Genomic DNA, 21,424 nt, shown 5'->3' on the forward strand with positions numbered 1-21,424 from the left:
CTGAGGACTCTGTAAATGGTATCAGGTGGATTGGGGAAAAAATCAGAACTCAAAGTAAGGACAATCCTGCAGTGACTTTGCTGATTTTTCTTTTCCTCCCATACCTTCCAACTTGGACTCAAGGCAGTGCAAATCATGGAACTGTGCCCTGGGCACAGTCAGAAAGATTTCCAAAAGAAGCTCTCTCGTTCTGGTCTAAGGAGGAGAAGGGAGCCCCTATAGAACAGATAAGGTAGAGGAAATTCTCTGCTTCATTTTTCTCTACTGGCCCTGCCCCCTCCCCCAAGCCAAGCCCCACTCCCAAAGCTACAACTTGACAGTGGTAGGGGTAGCAGCAGTGGCTGGGCAAGCACCTTAAACTCTGAGATAGGGGGATCTTTCTCTCTGACCAGAGGAACTGTGGTCATAAAGCAGCGTGGAGGGAGAATCCAAATGTTCTCGTTACCCTCCCCCACTTGGTCCTGGAGGCAGACCTATTTGTGAGAAGTACACAGCAGAGCTGGGAGACCACAGCCTTGGCTTTCCAGCCAGAGGACCAGGAAAAGAGGGTGGGGAGCTGGAAAATGTAGGGGAGCTGATCATGGGAGAGGATGGAGCCTGAGAAAGGATGGCATAAAGTTGTGTGTGTGCTCCTGGGCTTACCCCTGAGCTGTTTAATAAGGCTATTTATTATCAGGGTTCATAGAGCAAAGTCAATATTTGATGTCTCTGGGGCCAGTTAGCTTCTGTCTTCCACATTCCAGATTATACTCTGCACAATGATCTTGCTTTTACAAATGCATGCTATTGGCCGTAAAGTCAATATGAGAAAATAAGCAAAAACCCAGGTACCATATGTAAAGGGGAAACAATTTAGTCCTCAAATTCAAAGAGCACATATATGTATATTCTCTATGAAGAGACCTTTCCAAAATGAACACTGCCAATTAAAATATTTTGTTTGTATGTGAAGAAAAGATGTCTAACTGGAATGATCAGATTCTCCCTGTACATTGGTTATGCTCCAACTTGTTCTACTCAAGATGAGCTTACCTTATCAGCAACATCCACCCTGGCCTTGTGTTTAAGCAAGAAATCCACTGCAGATAAATGATTTCTCCCCACTGCAAAATGCAGGGCTGTGCGGTTCATCTGAGGAGGCATAATTTATGTTTTTAGTCACCCGATCATTATTTAGTGTTTTTAAGTTTCCTGTTTCTTGAATAGCCATACTTTTCTATCAAGTGTTTCTATTTTGATTGTTTGGCTTCGCTCTTTGCCTTTACCTTTGAAAGTTAAGAGAATTGTGTCCAGCTGAATTCTGCCTTCATTATGAGATAACATTAGAGAATTTGGCAGTCCCCTGAAGGACACGCCTCAAGATGAAATTCTTGTTTCAGCTTATATTGTATTGTATTGTAGCATTATGTTGTAGCAATATAATGGGTTTTGTTTAGAAAGTAAAAGTTGGATTCCCCCCTTATACAATCATTAATAATGGTAAATTTTTCTGCTTAGAATATACTAATAATGCATAGCAGAAATTTTCCTAGATATTCAATCCACTCGTATTTGTTCTTCTCTAAGTTTTTGGACTGTAAATTTTACTGAAGCAAATAAAGTCCTTCTGAAAGGAAGAAGGAAGGGAGGAAGGGATAAAAGGAGCGAAGAAAGGAGGAAGGAAAGAAAGAAAGGCAGAGAAAGAAAGCTATGACTATCTTGCTCCAAAGGAAAGTCAACATGGTGCTCCTGGGATATCCAGAGACAGTCTAATACATTTCAGATAATGGAAGTTTTGCTTGGAAATGATATGTGTCATATGTCCCATATTCTAGACACTGCTTTTGCTACCAAATAAGATGTCTGGGCATGGCTTTACTATTCTTAGTTACACATAAATAATAAAAAAAAGAGAACTGTTTAAATATTTGATTTTCTTGGTAGTGTCAACTTAAATAATAAGAAAGACTCTCAAAAGAAAATATATTTATTTGGGAATAAAGCATTGCAATGGGAATATGCATGTCATAGTAAACTATGTGTGTATTTAGGGAAGTAAAAGAAGACAAAGGTTTTTAAAGGAAAAAATGAGGCAGATTACATAATTGTTTTGAAATAATTATCCTTTGCTACAAAGTTCAACAACAAGCTGACACCAGTCTTAGATTAGACAGGCAGTTGCTGGGCAGATGTCCTTGCAGAATATTTTCTGTGTAAAGTTGTGATGGCCTTTGTGCAAGGTTGTGGGTTTTGCAGTCTTTTGTGATAGTTTTTGTTATCAGGTATACAAGCATGAGAACCCTGTATTCATGGCCTTCCCCAGCTCTATTTGTCAAGGTTTTCTTAATATCGATGACCCCATTTTGATTCTGAAAACTTTCACAATAGCTAAACCAGTGATAAAATAAGTTCAACAAAACATGAGTTATGGCTGGGCACGGTGGCTCATGCCTGTAGTCCCAGCACTTTGGGAGGCCGAGGTGGGTGGATCACCTGAGGTCAGGAGTTTGAGACCAGCCTGGCCAACATGGTGAAACCCTGTAACTACTAAAAATACAAAAATTAGCCAGGCGTGGTGGCGCGTGTCTGTAATCCCAGCTACTAGGGAGGCTGAGGCAGGAGAATTGCTTGAACCCAGGAGGTGGAGGTTGCAGTGAGCTGAGATTGCACCACTGCACTCCAGCCTGGGTGACAGCTCAAGACTCCAACTCAAAACAAAACAAAACAAAACAAAACAAAACAAAACAAAAAAACCCAAGAGTTATTATGACTTTGTCTGAAATCTGGAGCTTTGCTCTACTATGTCAAATATGGGCTTATAAGCTCCACTATTCATTTTACTTGTGAATAAGGATGTAAGCCAAAATTGCACCCAAGATAATTCAATAAAATTACTTATATTTTTAAAATCTCCATCATCACTGGTTTTAAGGAACTCTACAAGTAACCATGTCAACAATTTGCTGTAAACAGTAAACAGATGTCATTAGAAAGTATAATACAATTCATTAGGAGTTTATAATAACTTGCCACACTGCAAGTTAAAGTGTATTAGATTGTAGTATCTCTCTCAAGTACTTTAATATTAAAAAAAAGTTTAAAATAACAGTTGTATATGGAAAAATGTTAAATGTTTTAAATAGTATACTAGAGAATCTATTTCCTGCTACTTGGAAAAGTGATTATTGCTTCACTTACTCCCACAATTAACCTTCCATGGACATAATAATCTTCAAAGATATCTATCTGTAAGCATTTTTGAAACTATGCAAATATTCCCTTCAAAGAGACTTGCTTATTTCTTTTCTTTTCCCTCTTTTCCATCCTTTCTCCTTTCTGCCTTTCCTTCCTTTCTGGATTCCTTTTTTTTTCTTTTTGTCCCTAAAATTGTTACACTACAAAATGTTGCTGCTTTCCTATTCCAGGATATCTATGGAACATGAACACTATATACACCCATAACACATCACACACACACATTATACACATAGACATATCAATCCCCACACTTATCCCCACACATAAGCACAAAGCACCTGCCCCGCCCCACATGCACAACATTCTTCCACTGCACATGGGACATGATTTCAGATTCTGCAGCCTCAGTTTCTAGGACCTTACTGCCTGCCACAGACACAGGTTTTGTGAAACCTGAGTTCAGACTATTTAGGGAGTCTTCCTTAAAGCCAGAGTCAGAAAGCTTAAATAATTGCAGTTAAAATGCCTTATATTTTTTCAGATTTTACAAAATCATATAGTCATAGGAACATATTACTAGAGCCCTCTCAGTGCCTTACAAGGGGCCCGTACAAGCAAGGGCCCTGAAGCTTATGCTTCATTTACCATTAAATCCACCTCTGCCACACCCACCTTGAACCACTCCACAAATTGTCCTAAGCAATTGACACAGCCTCCAACCTTCACTTTGATAAACCTAGCCTCAAAGGACTATCAGGAAATCCTCACAAAAGCAAACAGTAGAGAATCCAAATTTATGGGAGTGGACTTTCCCTCTGCTAAAACCCAGGCACTTAAAGAACAAGTAAGAGCCAGGTTTTAGATAAGGCCTCATTGCCCAAGAGGCAGACGCACTACATTTCAAAACCAGTATAATGAAACTCCACACGACTCTTTAGATTTTTAAATTTGGAAAAACAGAACCACAAAGGACATCATTGGCAAGAAAACAACCCAGATTGTATAGCAAAAAATGTTCTGCTTTTCCAGAATGTGTGAGGCCAAACTGATCCACAGGCGACAATCCAGGACCAAGTCCGGGCCTGCGACCCTGACAGCTAGCTTTACTGCCCACCCACAGACTTTGAACAGATAGGCATGAAGATTCTGTGCACTCTCCTTCTTGGAAGAGGAGTTAAAACACCCAGAGCCTCTTCCACTGTTTGACTCCGCCTTTTAGCTTAAACACACCGGGATTACCAACAAAGCAGCTCTCCCTTATCTCAGTCAGCACCATGATTTTTATTTTTATTATTATTTCAGATGTCCTGTGTAAACCCAAGCCATTACTGAAGAAGTCACTTGTCATATTTATGACTTCTACTCACATTGTTCACAGCATTAATGTTAACCTTCTTTTCAAACAGCTTCTCCATAAGATCCAAATTATTGCTTTTAGCAGCATTCTGAAAGCTTCTCTCATTTGGGAGTACTGAAAGAAAGCAAAGCAAGCATGACTGAGGGAATTTAAGGAGGCCAAAGAGAAAGCATATTTCATAGGGCAAACCTTGTAACAACAGCCTTGAAATGAAACAACAGCCTTGAGTCTTTCACATTTTGCTATTTTATTTAGGACATGGGAACTTTGCTTCAATATCTTACAAAACTGTATTATCAAGATTTAATTTTCTCCTCATGCTGCAAGCGTTTTCACACCCTTAAAAATGTTCCTGGCCCCAAACAAAACATTATTCATGAGGACCACCCTGAAGTCAGTAACGTGGTATCTGGCTTAGAAGGTCAGAAGGCCGTAGACTTCCCAGGGGGCACTGTTTGTAAAAAACCTTGTACAAGATTAGGAAAGGAGGAGTCCAAATGCTCCTACAGCTCACAAAGATAAAACTGTTGTCTTCAGAACTCTATACAGACGCCAGGCCTGCATGAAAATTTCAAAATGCAGCCCATCATACGTACAGACACAAAGGTAAAGGGGATTAAAATGTTTTATTCTCATTTATATAAAAACACATAGAAGTAGACTGACATCTACTATAAACATCACATTTCACACACATATATACATTCATATGGTAGGCTTTATTAACTATCATAGAGAAGATTCCAGGGTTTATTGAGTTTTTTGTTATGTAGGGGAGTAGAGGGCTCTCAGAGGACAGCCCAACATAAGGGGATAAGACCAGAATTGAGGTTAAGTAGGAGTCAATAACACACCATCTCCAAACAGAAAAGACTGTAAGAGAGGTTTCTGTAGATGCGTTGTGGAGTAGTTTCCTAAGGGTTTGCTTGTTTTTTAAATGGTACCATCATGACATTCAATGTTCCACAAGTTTTTGCTGAAGCAAAACCTTTCAGGATACTGCCAAGTCCAATCAAGGACCAACCAAGGAGTATCTTCTTGGGAAATATTGTTATGGGATGAATTGTGTCCCTCCAAAATTCGTATGTTGAAGTCCTAACCCCAAGTACCTCAGAATGTTGACTATATTTGGCGATAGGGCCTTTAAAGAGGTAATTAAGGTAAAATGAGGTCATATGAATGGGCTCCAATCTGATATGATTGGCGTCCCTATAAGAAGAGAGATTAGGACACACACACACACACACAGAAGATCAGGTGAAGGCAGGGAGAAGGTGGCCATCTATAAGCCAAGGAGAGAGGCCTAAGAAGAATTGAACTTTTCCAACATCTTGATGTTGGACTTGCAGCCTCCAGAACTGTGAGAAAATAAGTGTCTGTGGTTTGAGCCATCCAGTCTGCTGTACTTTGTCGTGGCAGCCTGAGCAGACTCATACAGATTCACATGTTCATTCTTTCTATTGCCTGGATCCTTCTCTTCCTTCCTACCCCGACTCTTGTCACCATTCTAGGTGACTTCAACCTCCTCATAGATTATTAATCCAACACCTTGGCCTCTTAGTTCCCTGACTCTGTCACCTCTAATAATCTTCCCCAGATCTGACCTTAGCCATCAAATTTCAGAGACACATTCCTGAACTAATCATCACTCAAACTGCACTACCTCTGAAATCTTGACTTCCAGAATCCTATTCTTTGACAACTTCTCATCCATTCAGCTCAGCTGCTCTAGTTCTCCAAGTCCAGAAATTCTGCAACCTTTTGAAGCCCTCCAGTCCACAGTTCTAGCCCTTTTTCATATTCTTCATCTCTATGTCCTTACTTCTCTCCTTAGCATGTTTAGATTCCATGGTGCCAGTCTGTTTTTGCTGCCATAACAAAATACCTGACACTGAGTAATTTAAAAAAAAAAACAGAAATTTATTTTGCACATTCAGACCATAGCACATGGTCCACCTATGAAATCACTTCTATGCAAACACTTACCTTCCTCACCATTCTTTTCCTCCATTAGACTAGTTGGTCAGAATCCTAATTCTGAGATTAAATCCAACTGCTACTTGCTTTGTTTCTGTACCTGAACAGCTGAATGGTACTGGAGAAAAACACACAGCCATGCTGTGGTAGACATTGCTAGTGTTCATCAATATCTGCTTCTTCTCTTCTACCTGGTCACATGTGTAAGCCCATAACCCAGCCTGGATACAGCTCAATGAGGTGTATCCAATGGACTGAAAGCAGAAGTGATGGCATGTCACTTTGGGGCTGAGTCAGTGAAAAGCCTGTGTCACCCTCTAGGTCTCTTTTCCCTGCCTTATCAACACTGCAAGCCACGTGTTTAAATGAAGGGGTCACAAGATTGTGATACCTCCATCAACTTGGTATTGGGACACAGTTCTCCTTGGGTCTCTCACATTTCTGCACATCTTACAAGCAAAAGCACTGACTGGCTTTGCTCTTTACTATCTTTTCAAGGATGTTTGTATAGTGAAAAGCCTTGACAGATACAGATAATATCTTCCTCTGGAGCAAAGGGCAGGTTTGCTTGCATTCTTGGAAGAAAGCAATGGTAAGGCATGCTTACTGACTATTACAAAAGATTTGGGTTCCCTAAGCGCAGGATTTTTCTGTAACACAACCCACTGTGTGTGCAGGTGTCATTTAGCATCTTTATATCTCCCTGTGGGAATTGGGGCTTGGAGAACTGACACAAATGCTAACACTCTGGCTACTGCTACTGCTGTGAGTAATGAAATTCATCATCTCTGATCCAAAAGTGTCTTCTGCCAGCATCTCTATCATCCAGCAAGCTAACTTGTGAGATTACAAGTAGGGTAAAATCTCAACCCCTTTATGATCCTTGACACCTGGGCTCCTGAGAGACTAAGAAGATGAGAGACCCTCACCAACTTACTTTGGTCATGCTACACGAACAAGAAATAGATCTTTCTTTTAAATGTAAAGACAGGGTCTCGCTATGTGGTCCAGGCTGGTCTTGAACTCCTGATCTCAAGTGATCCTCTCACCTGGGCCTCCCAAAATGCTGGGATTATAGGTGTGAGCCACCACACCCAGCCAGAAATAGATCATTTTTATGTCCAGTCACTCAGACGTAGGAGTCATTTATTGCTGCAGGAAAAGCTTACTTTGTCCTGACTGATACACATGCTAACAGGTCTCTTAAATTCTTCCCCACTCATCTCAGCACAACTAGCTAGCCTCTGCATTTCCCTAGTCTTCCCTTCTTCAACATGTCATATCCTTTCCTTTCTCCTCAAATATCTGAATTTACTAATCTACCTAATTTACTTCCTCCCACTACCATCACCTAATTCTCAGTTAATACCGTTGCCTCATAGTGAAAACAGAAGTAATAGGACACGAGTTCCCATATCTTCCCACCTAGGTGAGTCTACCAACATACCTTCATTTATATATGCAGGATGAAGTATCCCTGTACCTAGGAAAGGTCGACCTCTACACTTGGGCTCTGGATCCCATCCCCTTTTATCTTTTCAAGTGTTTCATGTCAATCTCCTGGAAATTATCTCTTCTTTCCTCTAGATCACTTAATCTCTCTCCAGTGGATCACTCCCCTCAAAAAATACCGAGATGCCGTAATACTCTGTGTGTAAAAAACCCTCCCTTGACCCCAGCTTCCTTTCCAACTGCCGCTGCATTTTTCAACTTTCCATTACCCCAAACTTAAGTATTCTATAATTGCTGTCTCCATTTCTTCATCTTACAGTCTTGTCTCAACCCATGCTAATCAGACATCTTTCCCACCCCTCTACTGAAACTGCTCTTGTCTTGCCAAAACCCAGTCATCATACCTCCGTCATGTGCATTGAGCTCTTGGCAACTTTGACACAGAGGAACACACACTCCATGTAACATGTTCTTCTCTAGAGGTCTGGTAAACCAACTGTCGCTTTCTAGTCTTTTCTACTGGCTCTTTTTCCTTTGCTTGATCTTCGACTATTAGAATGCCCTAGGGTTTATATAAAACAAATAATCTGTTGATGTAGGCATGATTCCTCCATCTTACAGATGAGGAAACTGAGATCTTCAAAAGTTATACCACTTGCTCATGCTTTGTAAGTAATAGAATTGTCCCAGGCAGCCTGACTCCAACCACATTACCCTGTCTCATGGCCTTCACAGCACTTACCTTAAATTATCTTATTCATTTATTTGCTTACTTATTTTATTGTCTATCACCCCTCCACCAGAACAGAATGTTCCACCAGAACAGGGGTTGTCTTGTTCTCTCCAACCCTACATCTAGAACATGCCTAGCAAATAGTTAATGTTAGGTAACAAGAGCACCCTAATGGCGCTGGTTCCAGGTTCTTCTTCCTCCCCAACACAGGCCCGCCAAAAGGAGCCAATCAGAGGTCATGCCTTCCCGCCTCAGCCTAGACCCAGCCCCTCGGCCAACCAGCGACCCCCATGTAACGTCCCTAGGCATAAAAGTCGGAGGCTGCAGAGCCCTTGCTCTCTTTTTCTTCTTCTGCTTCGGCTCTCCCTCAGACTCCTCCAATAAAGATCTCTTGGCTGCAACCGGTGTGGCGTGGTCTTAGTCTGAGCCTACAGAATCACCCTTTCATTGGTGCCGTGACTCGGATTGGGACTCCCCGCCTTTGGTGGGACCCCAATCCCTCTCAGGCTCAGACCAGGCCCCGGTCAGTCTTTGCCCATGTTCCTGTTCGCCAAGCTCTTTGCCCACCACCGGCCTCATCTCGGTAAGTTTTCCCCTCCCGGGCCTACCTCTCCGGCAAATCGCCAGACCGTAGCTGCTCCCGTGACAAACACATTTTGCCCGATGCCCCTATGGCAGTGGTAGGCCCTATCATTCACTTCCGCCTCGGCCTGCAGGGAACGGAGTTCTCTCCCTCTCCTCTTCGTGTCTCCGGCCTGGGTCCCTTCCCTTTCTCGCTCCGAAAATCCTGGTACCAGGTGGCCCACGGTCCTCGGCCATAGTTGGCCCCTCAGTCCTTCCGCTTTGGTGACGACCAAACCGGAAGCTGAGTCACGTCGCAGTGTTTGGCTATTAGGGGACGCCCTACTTAGCCCTCACTGCATATCCTCTCGTAGCCCCACAATAGGAGGCTCCGCATCCCTGCCGGCTGACTCTCCCCTACAGTGCCTCTTAAATAATCTGGCTACCCTAGGCCTTGCCGCCGACCTCAAACCTAAACGCTTAATCAAATTCACAACCCCTTAAACAATCAAAATAAATGGCCCATTTATAGGTCTCTAAATATTGTGAGCGAACAGGAGAATGGGAAGAGATCCCCTATGCCCACAGCCCCGTATAACCCTCAACATTGTATCGCTGCCCTCACCTTCCCCCAATCTTAACTCCATATCACCACCCTCAGCCCCACCCTCCGGTCGCCGCCCGGCCAGCGGCAGCCCCGCCCTTTATCACTTCCCCCAACCCCTCTCTCCTTTCCCCTTCCTCCACAACCCCTCCAGCTCCCTCCCCTCCGCCGCTCAGCCCTCCCACCTCTCGTTCCACATCACACCTTTCTGTCCTCGCCCCTCTTACAGAAGTTACACGAACAAAATATATTGTTCCTGTCCATGTTCCCTTCTCTATGACTGTCTTGTCAACACTTAGGCTCATACACTTCTAACTCCACCTCTTACATCAGAATTTCTCTAACCCCCTCCTTCTCAGGAAGTGCAGACCGGTCTAGGAGCAGGCCCGTACTTATGCAGATCAGGTTCACCAAACAACCCCAGCCCTACCCATCGGGGCGCAGGCAGTCCCCGAACACGACCCTGGCTGGGACTACAACTCCCAGAACGGTGTCTTGGCCCGAGACCACTTCGCCACCTGTTTAATAACAGGTCTCTGCGAGGCAGCCCAAAAGGCAGTCAATTTTGAAAAACTTCACGAAATCATTCAGGAAAAACATGAAAACCCATCCGCCTTCCTCGCCCGCCTTACACCGGCACTCCAACAATACACCAACATAGACCCCGAAGCCCCCGAAGGCAGGCAACTTCTCATGTCCCATTTCTTCGCACAAAGCTTCCCAGACATTCGGGCCAAACTAAAAAAGCTAGACAGACGTCCCTTTACCCCGCAGACCGAGATCCTCGCCACCGCATTCAAAGTCTACCACAACCGTGACGAGCAGGCAAGGAGGCAAAAGTGCCAGATGTTGGCTCAGGCCTTCAAGGCCTCAACCCAGCCTATCAGACGCCATGCCTCTATGTCCACCACTCACCGCCAACCCCCCGGACCCTGCTTTAAATGTGGGAACAAAGGTCATTGGGCTCGTGAGTGTCCTAATCCCAGGCCACCCAAAAGACTGTGCCCCAAGTGCCAACAATCCGGCCACTGGGCGACCGACTGCCCCAGCTCCCTCGGGGGAGCTGGGCCAGACCCCCGTCCTGAAGCCGATCTCATTGGGTTAGCGCCTACGACTGACGGGGCCCTGGGACCTCTTCCCCGACACACACCATCACCACGCAGGAGCCCAGGGTGCCTCTTACAGTGGATGGGCGTCTCGTCATTTTCCTCCTTAATACCGGAGCTACTTTCTCGGTTCTGCAGGGGTATTGGGGCACTGTCTCCACCTCTGGCCCTCCCATAGTCGGGGATCATCAGCTCAGGAATCCCAAGACACCTGTGAACAATTAGAGGACTTGCACCTCCTATTTCAGAAAGAAACATCCCAGACTAAAAGGCTCCTACCACTAATCCTGAGGAACGACCGTTTCCTCCTTAAAAAGATAAGTGAAAGAACTCATACTAGATAAAATGATCTCGTTTTCCAGAGCACCCTCTTTACCTTCCTGTTTGCTCTTTGCCTATATATCCCTCCTACTTCCTTGGATACCTCACACAACCACCCCTCCCCTTTCACTAGCTCCTAATTACCTCTACAAGACTCTCAACTTAACTCACACTCTGTTAAACCAGTCCAATCCTTCCCTGACAAATGACTGTTGGCTGTGTATCTCTCTATCAACCTCTGGCTATGTTGCCACTCCCATTCCCGCAAAAAAACTAGGTCTTCACCAACTTGACCTACCACCCTCGTTATAAAGGAAAAGACCCTTTCCAACTTCTAAACATGCAGTCATTAGGACGTGCAACCCAACTTTTGCTTTCTTACATTTCCAACATCACCCGTTACACAAACAATAAAAAGCCCATACATGGCCCTCTAACCACAAATACTATTTTAACTTTCCAAGCCCCTTTATGCATACAATGCAACCTGTCATCTGGCCTGCCTCTAGGGCACCTACCACCACATCAGTGTAATTACACCTTACAACTTCAAGCCCCAATGGATCATGCTAGCTTTCAAGTCACCCAAACAGCTCCATTCAACCAGTCTGTCCACTTCTCTGGGCCCCCCAAAATCATCACCTCCTCCCTAATCAACAAACAGTCCGGGTTCTGTAATGGCAGACATACTCCCTGCATGACCATTCACCCCTGGACTCCCTGCATCAGCACCCGCCCCCGCCACTAGTGAGTGCCTTCTCATCCCCTCTTTCAATCGCTCTCTCGAATGGCTCCTAGTAGATACAAAACGTTTTTTCCTCCAATGGGAAAATAAAACACAAGGAGCCACTCAGTTTGCTCCCAACACCCCTTTCCAGCCACTCACCGGACCTACCTTAGCAAGTACTCTAGGAGTATGGAAAATGAAAACAACAAACTCACACACCTTTTTAACATACATAACGCGTTCTGTCTACCCAGCCAAGGCATATTCTTCTTACGTGGAATGTCAACCTATATCTGCCTCCCCACTAACTGGACAGGCACCTGCACCTTAGTCTTTCTAAGCCCCTACATTGACATTGCCCCAGGGAATCAGACCTTATCAGTACCCCTCAAAGCTCAAGTCCATCAGCGAAGAGCCATACAACTAATACCCCTACTTATAGGGTTAGGAATGGCCACTGCCACAGGAACTGGAATAGCTGGCTTATCCACATCATTATCCTACTACCACACACTCTCAAAAGATTTCTCAGACAGTTTACAGGAAATAACAATATCTATTCTTACTTTACAATCTCAAATAGACTCTTTAGCAGCAGTGACTCTCCAAAACCGCCAAGGCCTAGACCTCCTCACTGCTGAAAAAGGAGGACTCTGCATCTTCTTAGAGGAAGAGTGTTGTTTTTACACTAATCAGTCAGGGATAGTGCGAGATGCTGCCCAGCGTATACAGGACAAGGCTTCTGAGATCAGACAACGCATCTCAGATTCTCGTTCCTTCTCCTGGGACACTCTAAACATGCCTCTTTTAGCTTGGGTCCTACCATTTCTCGGACCCCTCTTAGGCATAGCGGCCTTGTGTATTCTCCTCCCTTGCCTAATAAAGTTCATACAACAACGAATCTCCTCCTTATCTAACCAGACTTTTAACCAGCTTCTCATTAGGCACTACCAACTCCTAGCAACCGAGGAAGACTACCAGGACTCCCGTACCTATGGCCTCCGCCTCCAGGACCTGTAATTTCTTAGATTTCCTCCAGGCCCTCCAAGAAGATACGTGGCTCATAGCAGATCCTTCCCTGCCATACGGATGGCTCGCGTCCATAGATAACCTCTACTTACAAGGGACATCTTTAGACTTCACACCCCGGGAAGTGTTCACCTTCAGCACCATCTTCTTTGGCCTCCTGCTGTTGCTCTGCCCCTACAGTCCTCCAATATCCCTTCCCCACGACGCCCCCGTTCAGCAGGAAGTAGCCAGACGAACAGCGACGCCCACCTCCCCACTTCTTAAAAAACAAAAAAGGGAGGAATGTTAGGTAACAAGAGCACCCTAATGGCGCTGGTTCCAGGTTCTTCTTCCTCCCCAACACAGGCCCGCCAAAAGGAGCCAATCAGAGGTCACGCCTTCCCGCCTCAGCCTAGACCCAGCCCGTCAGCCAACCAGTGACCCCCACGTAACGTCCCTAGGCATAAAAGACGGAGGCTGCAGAGCCCTCGCTCTTTTTCTTCCGCTTCGGCTCTCCCTCGGACTCCTCCAATAAAGATCTCTTGACTGCAACCAGTATGGTGTGGTCTGAGTCTGAGCCTACAGAGTCACCCTTTCAGTTAAGCCCTTGAAAATATTTCTAGAATGACTGAATGAACACTATATTGAGGAATTGGTGTAGTTACCAAGCCTGGTTTAGGAACTAAGGCCGTCCCAGCCAGTAGGCTTGGATGGCGTGCCCCTTTAAGAGGCTTGAGTACTGGGAAGGCTGAGGTGGGAGGATCACCTGAGCCTGAGGAGGTCTGATTGCACTACTGCATTCCCGCCTGTGCAACAGAGCAACAAGACCCTGCTTGCAGGGAGGGGCGGGGGGCAGACTTGAATCGCTTTCAGCTTTTGAATTGCTTAACAGCTGCCTCAGTTTATGCTACACATTATTCCCAAGGCATAGATGATCCACTCCATGCTTTAAAAACTTAAGTGCAGAAAGAGTAAGTGACTGACTTATTTGAAGTCAGACAATAAATCGGAGCATGAGTCACGATATAGGAGATAAGAGCACATGAAACTCTTATTTGCAAAAGGACTTAATCATTATTTTTAAAAGCCTCCGGCCGGGCGCGGTGGCTCACGCTTGTAATCCCAGCACTTTGGGAGGCCGAGGCGGGCGGATCAGGAGGTCAGGAGATCGAGACCACGGTGAAACCCCGTCTCTACAAAAAATACAAAAAAATTAGCCGGGCGCGGTGGCGGGCGCCTGTAGTCCCAGCTACTCAGAGAGGCTGAGGCAGGAGGATGGCGGGAACCTGGGAGGCTGAGCTTGCAGTGAGCCGAGATTGCGCCACGGCACTCCAGCCTGGGCGACAAAGCGAGACTCCGTCTCAAAAAATAAAAAAATTAAAAAAAAAAAAGCCTCCTCCTCAATTCAGAAGAATAATACTGTCCTTCCACCCACACTACACGGTGGGGGTGAATTCCAAAGCTGAAAACCAGCCAACAGGGAGTGCAGCGGTGGAGGCTGGGACTCGGGGTCCCAGGGCGGAGTCGCCGCGCCAGTTTCTCTCCTGCAGCGTCTGGAGGTGCTGCACTGGGTACCTTGTCAAGTCCCTTCGACCCACCCCGCCCCGCAGCCTGATTTTCTGAGACCTCGTCCCGGGACTCACGGAGCTCGTGTCCGGCAACTGCTGTGTCCTCCTCTCCAAGCCCCTCCCGCTTTGGGATCCGGGACAGGCTCCTCCAAGGCATGGCGGCCGCGCCCCACAGGTCTTCCCTGAGACCCTTGGCGGCCGCAGCAGCCCGGAGCAGACGCCCCCCTGCTGTGGCCCCTTGGCCCCGGGAGCGCCCGGCGGAGTCCATAGTCGCCTCCGCGGGCCCGGAGCGCAGGGCCAGACCCAGACTCGGACCCAGACCCAGACCCAGACCCAGGCAGGCCCAGGGCGCGGGGCTGGACGCAGGCAGGTCAGCCCGGCCGCAGCGCAGTATCGCGTCCGCTCTCTGTTGTGGCGGTCCGCTGGGCAACAAGCCCCTGGTTTTCCAGCCCTGCCCTGACTTGGGCTGGCCTGGGAGAATCCGCCCTCAGGTGTGGCGCGCACTGTGTGCTAAGGTTTGGTTCTCCGGGAAATAAAACATCCTGCAAAATCTACAAGCCCCAATGAACTCCCAGCTCTACTCTACCACTTCTTTGTATAATTTTGAGAAATGTCAAGATTGAATTTATAACCAACACTATAGGAACTTCAATATCAAATCATTTCCAAATGGGCTTCCAACATTTTCTTGTGAATAAAGTAAGAGTTGATTTCTCATTTGAAGACCATGCAATTATAATCTTTCCTGGCGGATTCTTTTGAAAAGTGAAATAATACAGAAGCAAGTCAAATTCTGACCCCCCAAATAAACTTCAAATAAGAAGGGTAATCGGGTTTTCATTTATTTATTCTTCTTACAAATTTACAAAAGATGTATCATTTTAATGTAAATTATGTAATATCAATGTTCATTTCAAACGTCAGTTTTTCCCTTCAAATTATTGTGCACCAAATTTGAGGCATTAAATTCAAAACAATGTTTCCTAATCAATGAAAAAACAAACATGACAAAATATTATTTATTTTATCAGAATACCATCCGTAACCTCAAACTTTCCTCTTTTAAAAAACGGAAATGGGCCTAATGTTTGTAATAGGGATATGATAAAAACAATAGCAGATAAGTTGAATTGAGTATTATGCAGAAATATCAGACAATGTACTAATATGGAAAGTATAATATGTAAGTGGAAAAACAGGGCACAAATTATATGTATATGTAGCATGTTTACAAGTAAAATTCTAAAAATCAAAATACCCACACAAAAGAAGGAATAATAGTGAAAACAGCAGCAGATCAATGGAAAGCATACAGCCAAGTACAGAAAGATCTCCCAGTCTGGGCAACAAAGTGAGACCCCCTCTCTACAAAAATTAGACAGGCATGGTGGTGCACACCTGTAGTCCCAGCTACTTGGGAGGCTGACGTGGGAGGATGGCTTCAGTCTGGGAGGCAGAGGTTGCAATGAGCCAAGATTGTGCCACTGTGTGCCAGTCTGGGTGATAGAGCCAGACCCTATCTCAAAAAAAAATTAAAAAAATAAATAAAAAATAATTAAAAAAAAGATCTGAATTGTGTTATCCAAGTTTCAAACTGCTTTCAAATTCTAAACCAAGAAATTTACTTTTAAAAAAATCCTCTTATCAATGACAGGAGAAAATGCATCATCATTTTATGCTATATAGCCTTATAATAGTATATGGTACTTATCTTACTGTAACAGATGAGACAAAAACTCCAAAGCAGTGCATTATGTGAAACTTAGCCATAGCTGGACTTTATTTCCCTGAAAGCTTGGGCTAAATGAGAAGCTATGAAGTATACTGTGGGAGGTATTTTCTTTTTCACTCTGTTTCAAATATCAGGTTAGTTCTCAAGCAGAATATTAATTCCAAGTGTGCTAATACATAAAAGCTTGCCCACATGATCTGGCCCTACTCATCTGTCTCATCTTGGGCCCTACAATTCTTCTCCATTCTTCATCCGGTGTTTCCTGGTGGAGAGCAATCAGCTTCTATTTCCTCCCTTTGCCTAGAACCTCTCTCCCCCACCTCCACTTCCGAATTTTTTAAATAGTTTTGATCCTTCGTATCATTAAGGTTTCAGATTAAATGTCACTTCCTCAGAGGAGCCTTCCTGGATCATCTTATCCTAAAAGTGTCCCTTACCTTCATGTTCCATTCCCTTATGCTGTTTGTCTCTTTCCTTTGTAACACTTACCACTGAAATGTCTGTATTTGTTTAGTGTCTGTTTCCACAACTAGAATGTGAACTTCATAAATACAGTGATTTTTAAAAGTTTGTTGGGCCAGGCATGGTGTCTCATGCCTATAATCCCAGCAATTTGAGAGGCCGAAGTGGGAGGATGGCTTGAGGCCAGGAGTTTTGAGGCCAACCTGGGCAACTTAGTGAGACTCCAGTCTCCACAAAAAATTTAAAAATTAGCTGGTGGTGGTAGGGCACACCTGTAGTCTTAGCTACTTGGGAAGCTGAGACGGGAGTATGGCCTCCGCCAAGGAGGTCAAGGCTGCAGCAAGCTGTTATCATGTCACTGCATTCCAACCTGGGTGACAGAGCAAGACTCTGTCTCAAAAAAAAAAAAAAAAAAATTAATTTTCTTACTGCATCTCCAGTGGCTAAAACAGTACCCGACCTGCAATAAGTATTTGTCAACTAAATATGGAATGCAATTTAGCCATGTGAAAAGTAACTTGTCTTTGAGTCCTGAAAGCTTTAGTTTTTCCCCTAAAGGTCTAGACTAAAAAAATATGTTCAATTCTGAAGTAAACCTTTAAAACCAGGTCCTGTTCAAGGATTCCATATTTTTAAAAACATCTTCCTAGATTTCTCCTCTACCAGAAGATTTCTCCCTAGACTCCCACTTTGTATATTCACCTATTATAGCCCTCCCTACATTGAATAGAAACTGTCCCTGGGGTGGCTCTCCATTATTTGAGGACAAACATGTCTTAATAATCTTTATGTCCTTTATCAGCCAGGATTCAGCTATAATTAATAGGAAAACCCAAGTAACCATGGCTTAAACAATTTTTTAATTTGTTTCTTGTGAAAGTCTCAAAGTATGCAGGCCAGTGCTGATATGTCTGTTTTACAAAGCCCCAGGAATCAGCCCCTGCAGCCCACTACTCTACCATCCCCATGTGCAACCCTTATGTTCAGGTGTAAGCGGCAGCATCTGCTTCCAGGCAGCAGGATGGAACAGAGAAATAGAAGAGGCAAAGAGAATGCTACAGCTGCAAGAAAGGAAGGTTCCCAGGAGCAACCACACACAGTACTTCCTTTTTTTTTTTTTTTTTTTTGAGACAAGATCTCGCTTTGTCACCCAGGTTGGAGTGCAGTGGTGCAATCTCAGCTCACTGCAAACTCCGCCTCCCGGGTTCAAGCGATTCTCTTGCCTCAGCCTCCTCAGTAGCTGGGATCACAAGCGTGTGCCATCACGCCTGGCTACTTTTTGTATTTTGAGTAGAGACGGGGTTTCACCATCTTGGCCAGGCTGGTCTCGAACTCCTGACCTCAGATGATCCACCCACCTTGGCCTCCCAAAGTGCTGAGATTACAGGCGTGAGACACCGCACTCAGCCAGTAATTCCTTTTATATCCCGTTAGTCAAAACTCAAGTCACATGGCTACCCCTAGATGGGAGGGTGTGAGCTCCAAGGATGGGAGATATATTGTAGTCATCAATTCTGTAACACCTATTTTTCACATTATCACATCTTTTTAATTGAGCTACTAAGTTGTCCACCTGAATTGAAGTTGAGTTCTTCCAGAGAGGATTTGCATATGCTTCTGCCAGTCACCAGGGGCAATACTAACCTCACTTTAATTACATTTTCTGCTTGAGCTCTTTAGGATGATACCATTTGTGTGAATTCAGATTACAAGCCTACATGTGTACTGGTTTGTGGTTCAAATTCTCACTGGCAGTCCCTCCTTCCAATCAGTGCCAAGGCTGAGCATGCAAGTTGCTTTGCTCCCTCTTTCTTCGTGGAGGATTTCTCCTTTATCCTTGCTCTGAAGGTATAAACCTTGGTGTCCCATATTTATGCAGTGGTAACCTATTAGACTTCCTATCTTAGGTATTATTTCTTAGTGGTTTATAAAGAATTGATGAAATACAGTAGTCTATTCTGGGTGATCATGTGCCAAGCTAAAATTCTAATAATGTGGCAGAAAAGTAGAATGTTGAAGGACAACCAGGATCTCTGCCCAGAATTGCTAGCAAAACCCAAAAAACTGTGGCGTATCCCAGACTTGCGGATGGTTTCAGAGATCACATTTGAAGTTTAGCATATTCTGAGAGGGAAAAAACTTTTGAGCCTTCATAAAAGAGAACTAGATTTGATCCTAGAAGTGACCCAACCTTTTTTTTCCTTTTTGTCTCTAATTTAGGGAATCTCTCTCTCACTCTCTCCATAGACACCCAAGAACATGAGTGATATTAGGAAAGTATTGTCTATAAAAATGCACAAGATGATCTAGAGCAGGGAAAGAAACTGGTGAAAGCTAAGCAATGAGTTAGAAGGCCAGATATTAGACAACTGATAAGAACCTGATAAAAGAAATGGAAAGAAGTGTTTTCAAGAGGCCCTACAAGAGTAGACAGAACTCAATGATAGGTATGTGGTTGGCAGAGGTAGTGTGTGTGTGTGTATACAGGAAAGAGTTTGAAATCATACTACACTTTAGAGACTGAGGTTAGAAGGGTTAGTACCATTTGCCTCTGAATTATCTTTAATCTCCCTGAGCATTCTGTAGACAGCAGCAGTTACAAAGTAAGACTATCACAATTACCTCATACTGGTAAGGGGAACAGTTCAATATTATGGTTTGCTTAATAAATGGAATCATGTTGCCAATAGTCACCATAATGTCATTTGAGTTTTTCTTGAACAACTTAATTCAATTATGTATTACAAAGCAAAAGCGATTAGTCCTTAATTATACAATGAAAGAACAGTTTTTTCTCCAGGGAAATAAACATCACCTCTCTGTGAAGTTTACTAAAATCCTACCAACACAAAGTGTGTTCAAATATACCACTGCTTTTCAAAATGGAGCCTTACTTCAAAGAAAATTCAGTACCCGGGCCAGGCATGGTGGCTCATGCCTGTTAATCCCAGAGCTTTGGGAGACTGAGGAAGGAGGACTGCTTGAAGCCAGGAGTTCAAGACCAATCTAGGCCACATAGCAAGATCCTATCTCAACAAAAAAATACAAAAACTTAGCTGGGCATCATGGCACAAGCCTGTAGTCCCAGCTACTTGGGAAGCTGAGATGAGAAGATCTTGAGCCCAAGAGTTCCAGGCTGCAGTGAGTTATGATCATGACACTGCATTCCAGCCTGGGTGATGGTGAGACCTTGTCTCTAAAAACAACACTTCAGCAACAGGTACACCAGGTATGATTTTTTAAATGAAATATTTCCTCAAAAACAGTTTTTTTTAGCCCCAGGTTAATAGTCATATTTTAAGCCTTCTTCCAAATACTACCAAGCCACTCCAAAAGGACACAGTATAATAATAAAACATGTATAAAGCAAGCCATTATCTAATAAAGGGAAATAAATGCAATTGTCTCTTTCTGGAATGTCCACTCTTTAGGACCCAGTGTGACAGCAGCCCTTAGCCACCATTCTGTCTTCCCAGAGAAAAACAATAAGATAGTAGTAAACACTCTTGGACACATACTATCTATTCATTTATATGTCAACAAATGACTCTCTGTATCTACTGTGTGCCAGGCCATACACTTCATACTTGGAATTCAGAGATAAGTGAAAGATAGCCCAGGATCTCTTGGGGCCTACAATCTGGTAGGGAGAAACCAACATCAGCGGCCATGCAAAGAATGTTTCAGGGTCTTTGTAGAGAAACAGGAGCACAAAATAGTGACTGATCAATTTTTCCAGAGGGCAAGGAACTCTTTTCTGAAGGTGGCCCTTGAGCTGAGTTGAAAGATGAGTGATTATGTAGGTGGGAGAGAGAAAAGGAAGCATATTCTGGGCAGAGGGAACAATGGAGCACAGATGCCAGAAAGGAGAAACAGCCAAGCCAGTGTTTAGAGTGCATCATGGACAGTGATATATAGGAGCTAGCTTGTATTGGCTTGCAAGAGCTGTTAAAGTTTCAGGAATTTTGTGAACTGGCTGACATCACATAACTTGAAATCTGTCATGGTGGGAGCATCTACACCACAGAAATAATCATACACTAAAAATCACTCCCTTTTCCTACTCATTCCACTGCTAAATCTTGGAGACAGTTGAGAGCTTTTGAAAACTGCTTTTTTTTTTTTTTGACATGAGAGTGCTATTATGGGAACACTGTTTATAGCTAATCTGTAAAAAAATGTGTAAGATGGTTTAGTGCAGGGAAAACTAACAAATCAGTTAGAAAGTCAGTTTAGACAACTGATAAGGGCTTGACAAAAGAGATGGAAACAAATGGATATTTTCAAGAGGACCTATTAGACAGAATTCAGTAACAGATACAGGGTTTGCAGAGGTAGCAGTGGATACAAGGTGGATGAGTTAAAAAGTAAGGAGTAGTAAATAAATACGTTTGTTAATGAGGGCAGAAAAAATATCTCCTATTAATTGCTACATCTCTCTTGCCTTTAACTTACAGCCTTCTTACATAAATGCCTATAACCACTGTCTACATTTTCTTAGCACAAAGTTCCTTCTTAAGTTCTGTTATATGGCTTCCATTACCCATGTTGATGCTGAAACTTCTTACTCTAGAAGGTCACTTCTTCAGTGGGGACACTGACCTTGTGGATACCACAAGTCCCATGTTAACTTTAAAAT

The 21,424-nt window shown here is 43.9% G+C and overlaps 1 protein-coding gene across 1 annotated transcript in view; it reads right to left on the reverse strand.

Annotated features, from left to right (window-relative positions):
- ANKDD1B (ankyrin repeat and death domain containing 1B) overlaps positions 1–15,022 on the reverse strand; it is a 60,283-nt gene extending 45,261 nt beyond the window's left edge. Inside the window, exons 1-3 of the mRNA XM_055252259.2 lie at positions 14,667–15,022; positions 4,545–4,648; positions 1,033–1,131 (exon numbers count right to left, since the gene is read on the reverse strand). Coding sequence (XP_055108234.1) covers positions 1,033–1,131; positions 4,545–4,648; positions 14,667–14,859 — 396 coding nt within the window. The 5' untranslated portion in view covers positions 14,860–15,022. The remainder of the gene's footprint in view (positions 1–1,032; positions 1,132–4,544; positions 4,649–14,666) is intronic.
- Between the last annotated feature and the right edge of the window lie 6,402 nt (positions 15,023–21,424).

Source organism: Symphalangus syndactylus, chromosome 18, assembly GCF_028878055.3.
Source record: "Symphalangus syndactylus isolate Jambi chromosome 18, NHGRI_mSymSyn1-v2.1_pri, whole genome shotgun sequence".
Taxonomy (NCBI): Eukaryota; Metazoa; Chordata; class Mammalia; order Primates; family Hylobatidae; genus Symphalangus; species Symphalangus syndactylus.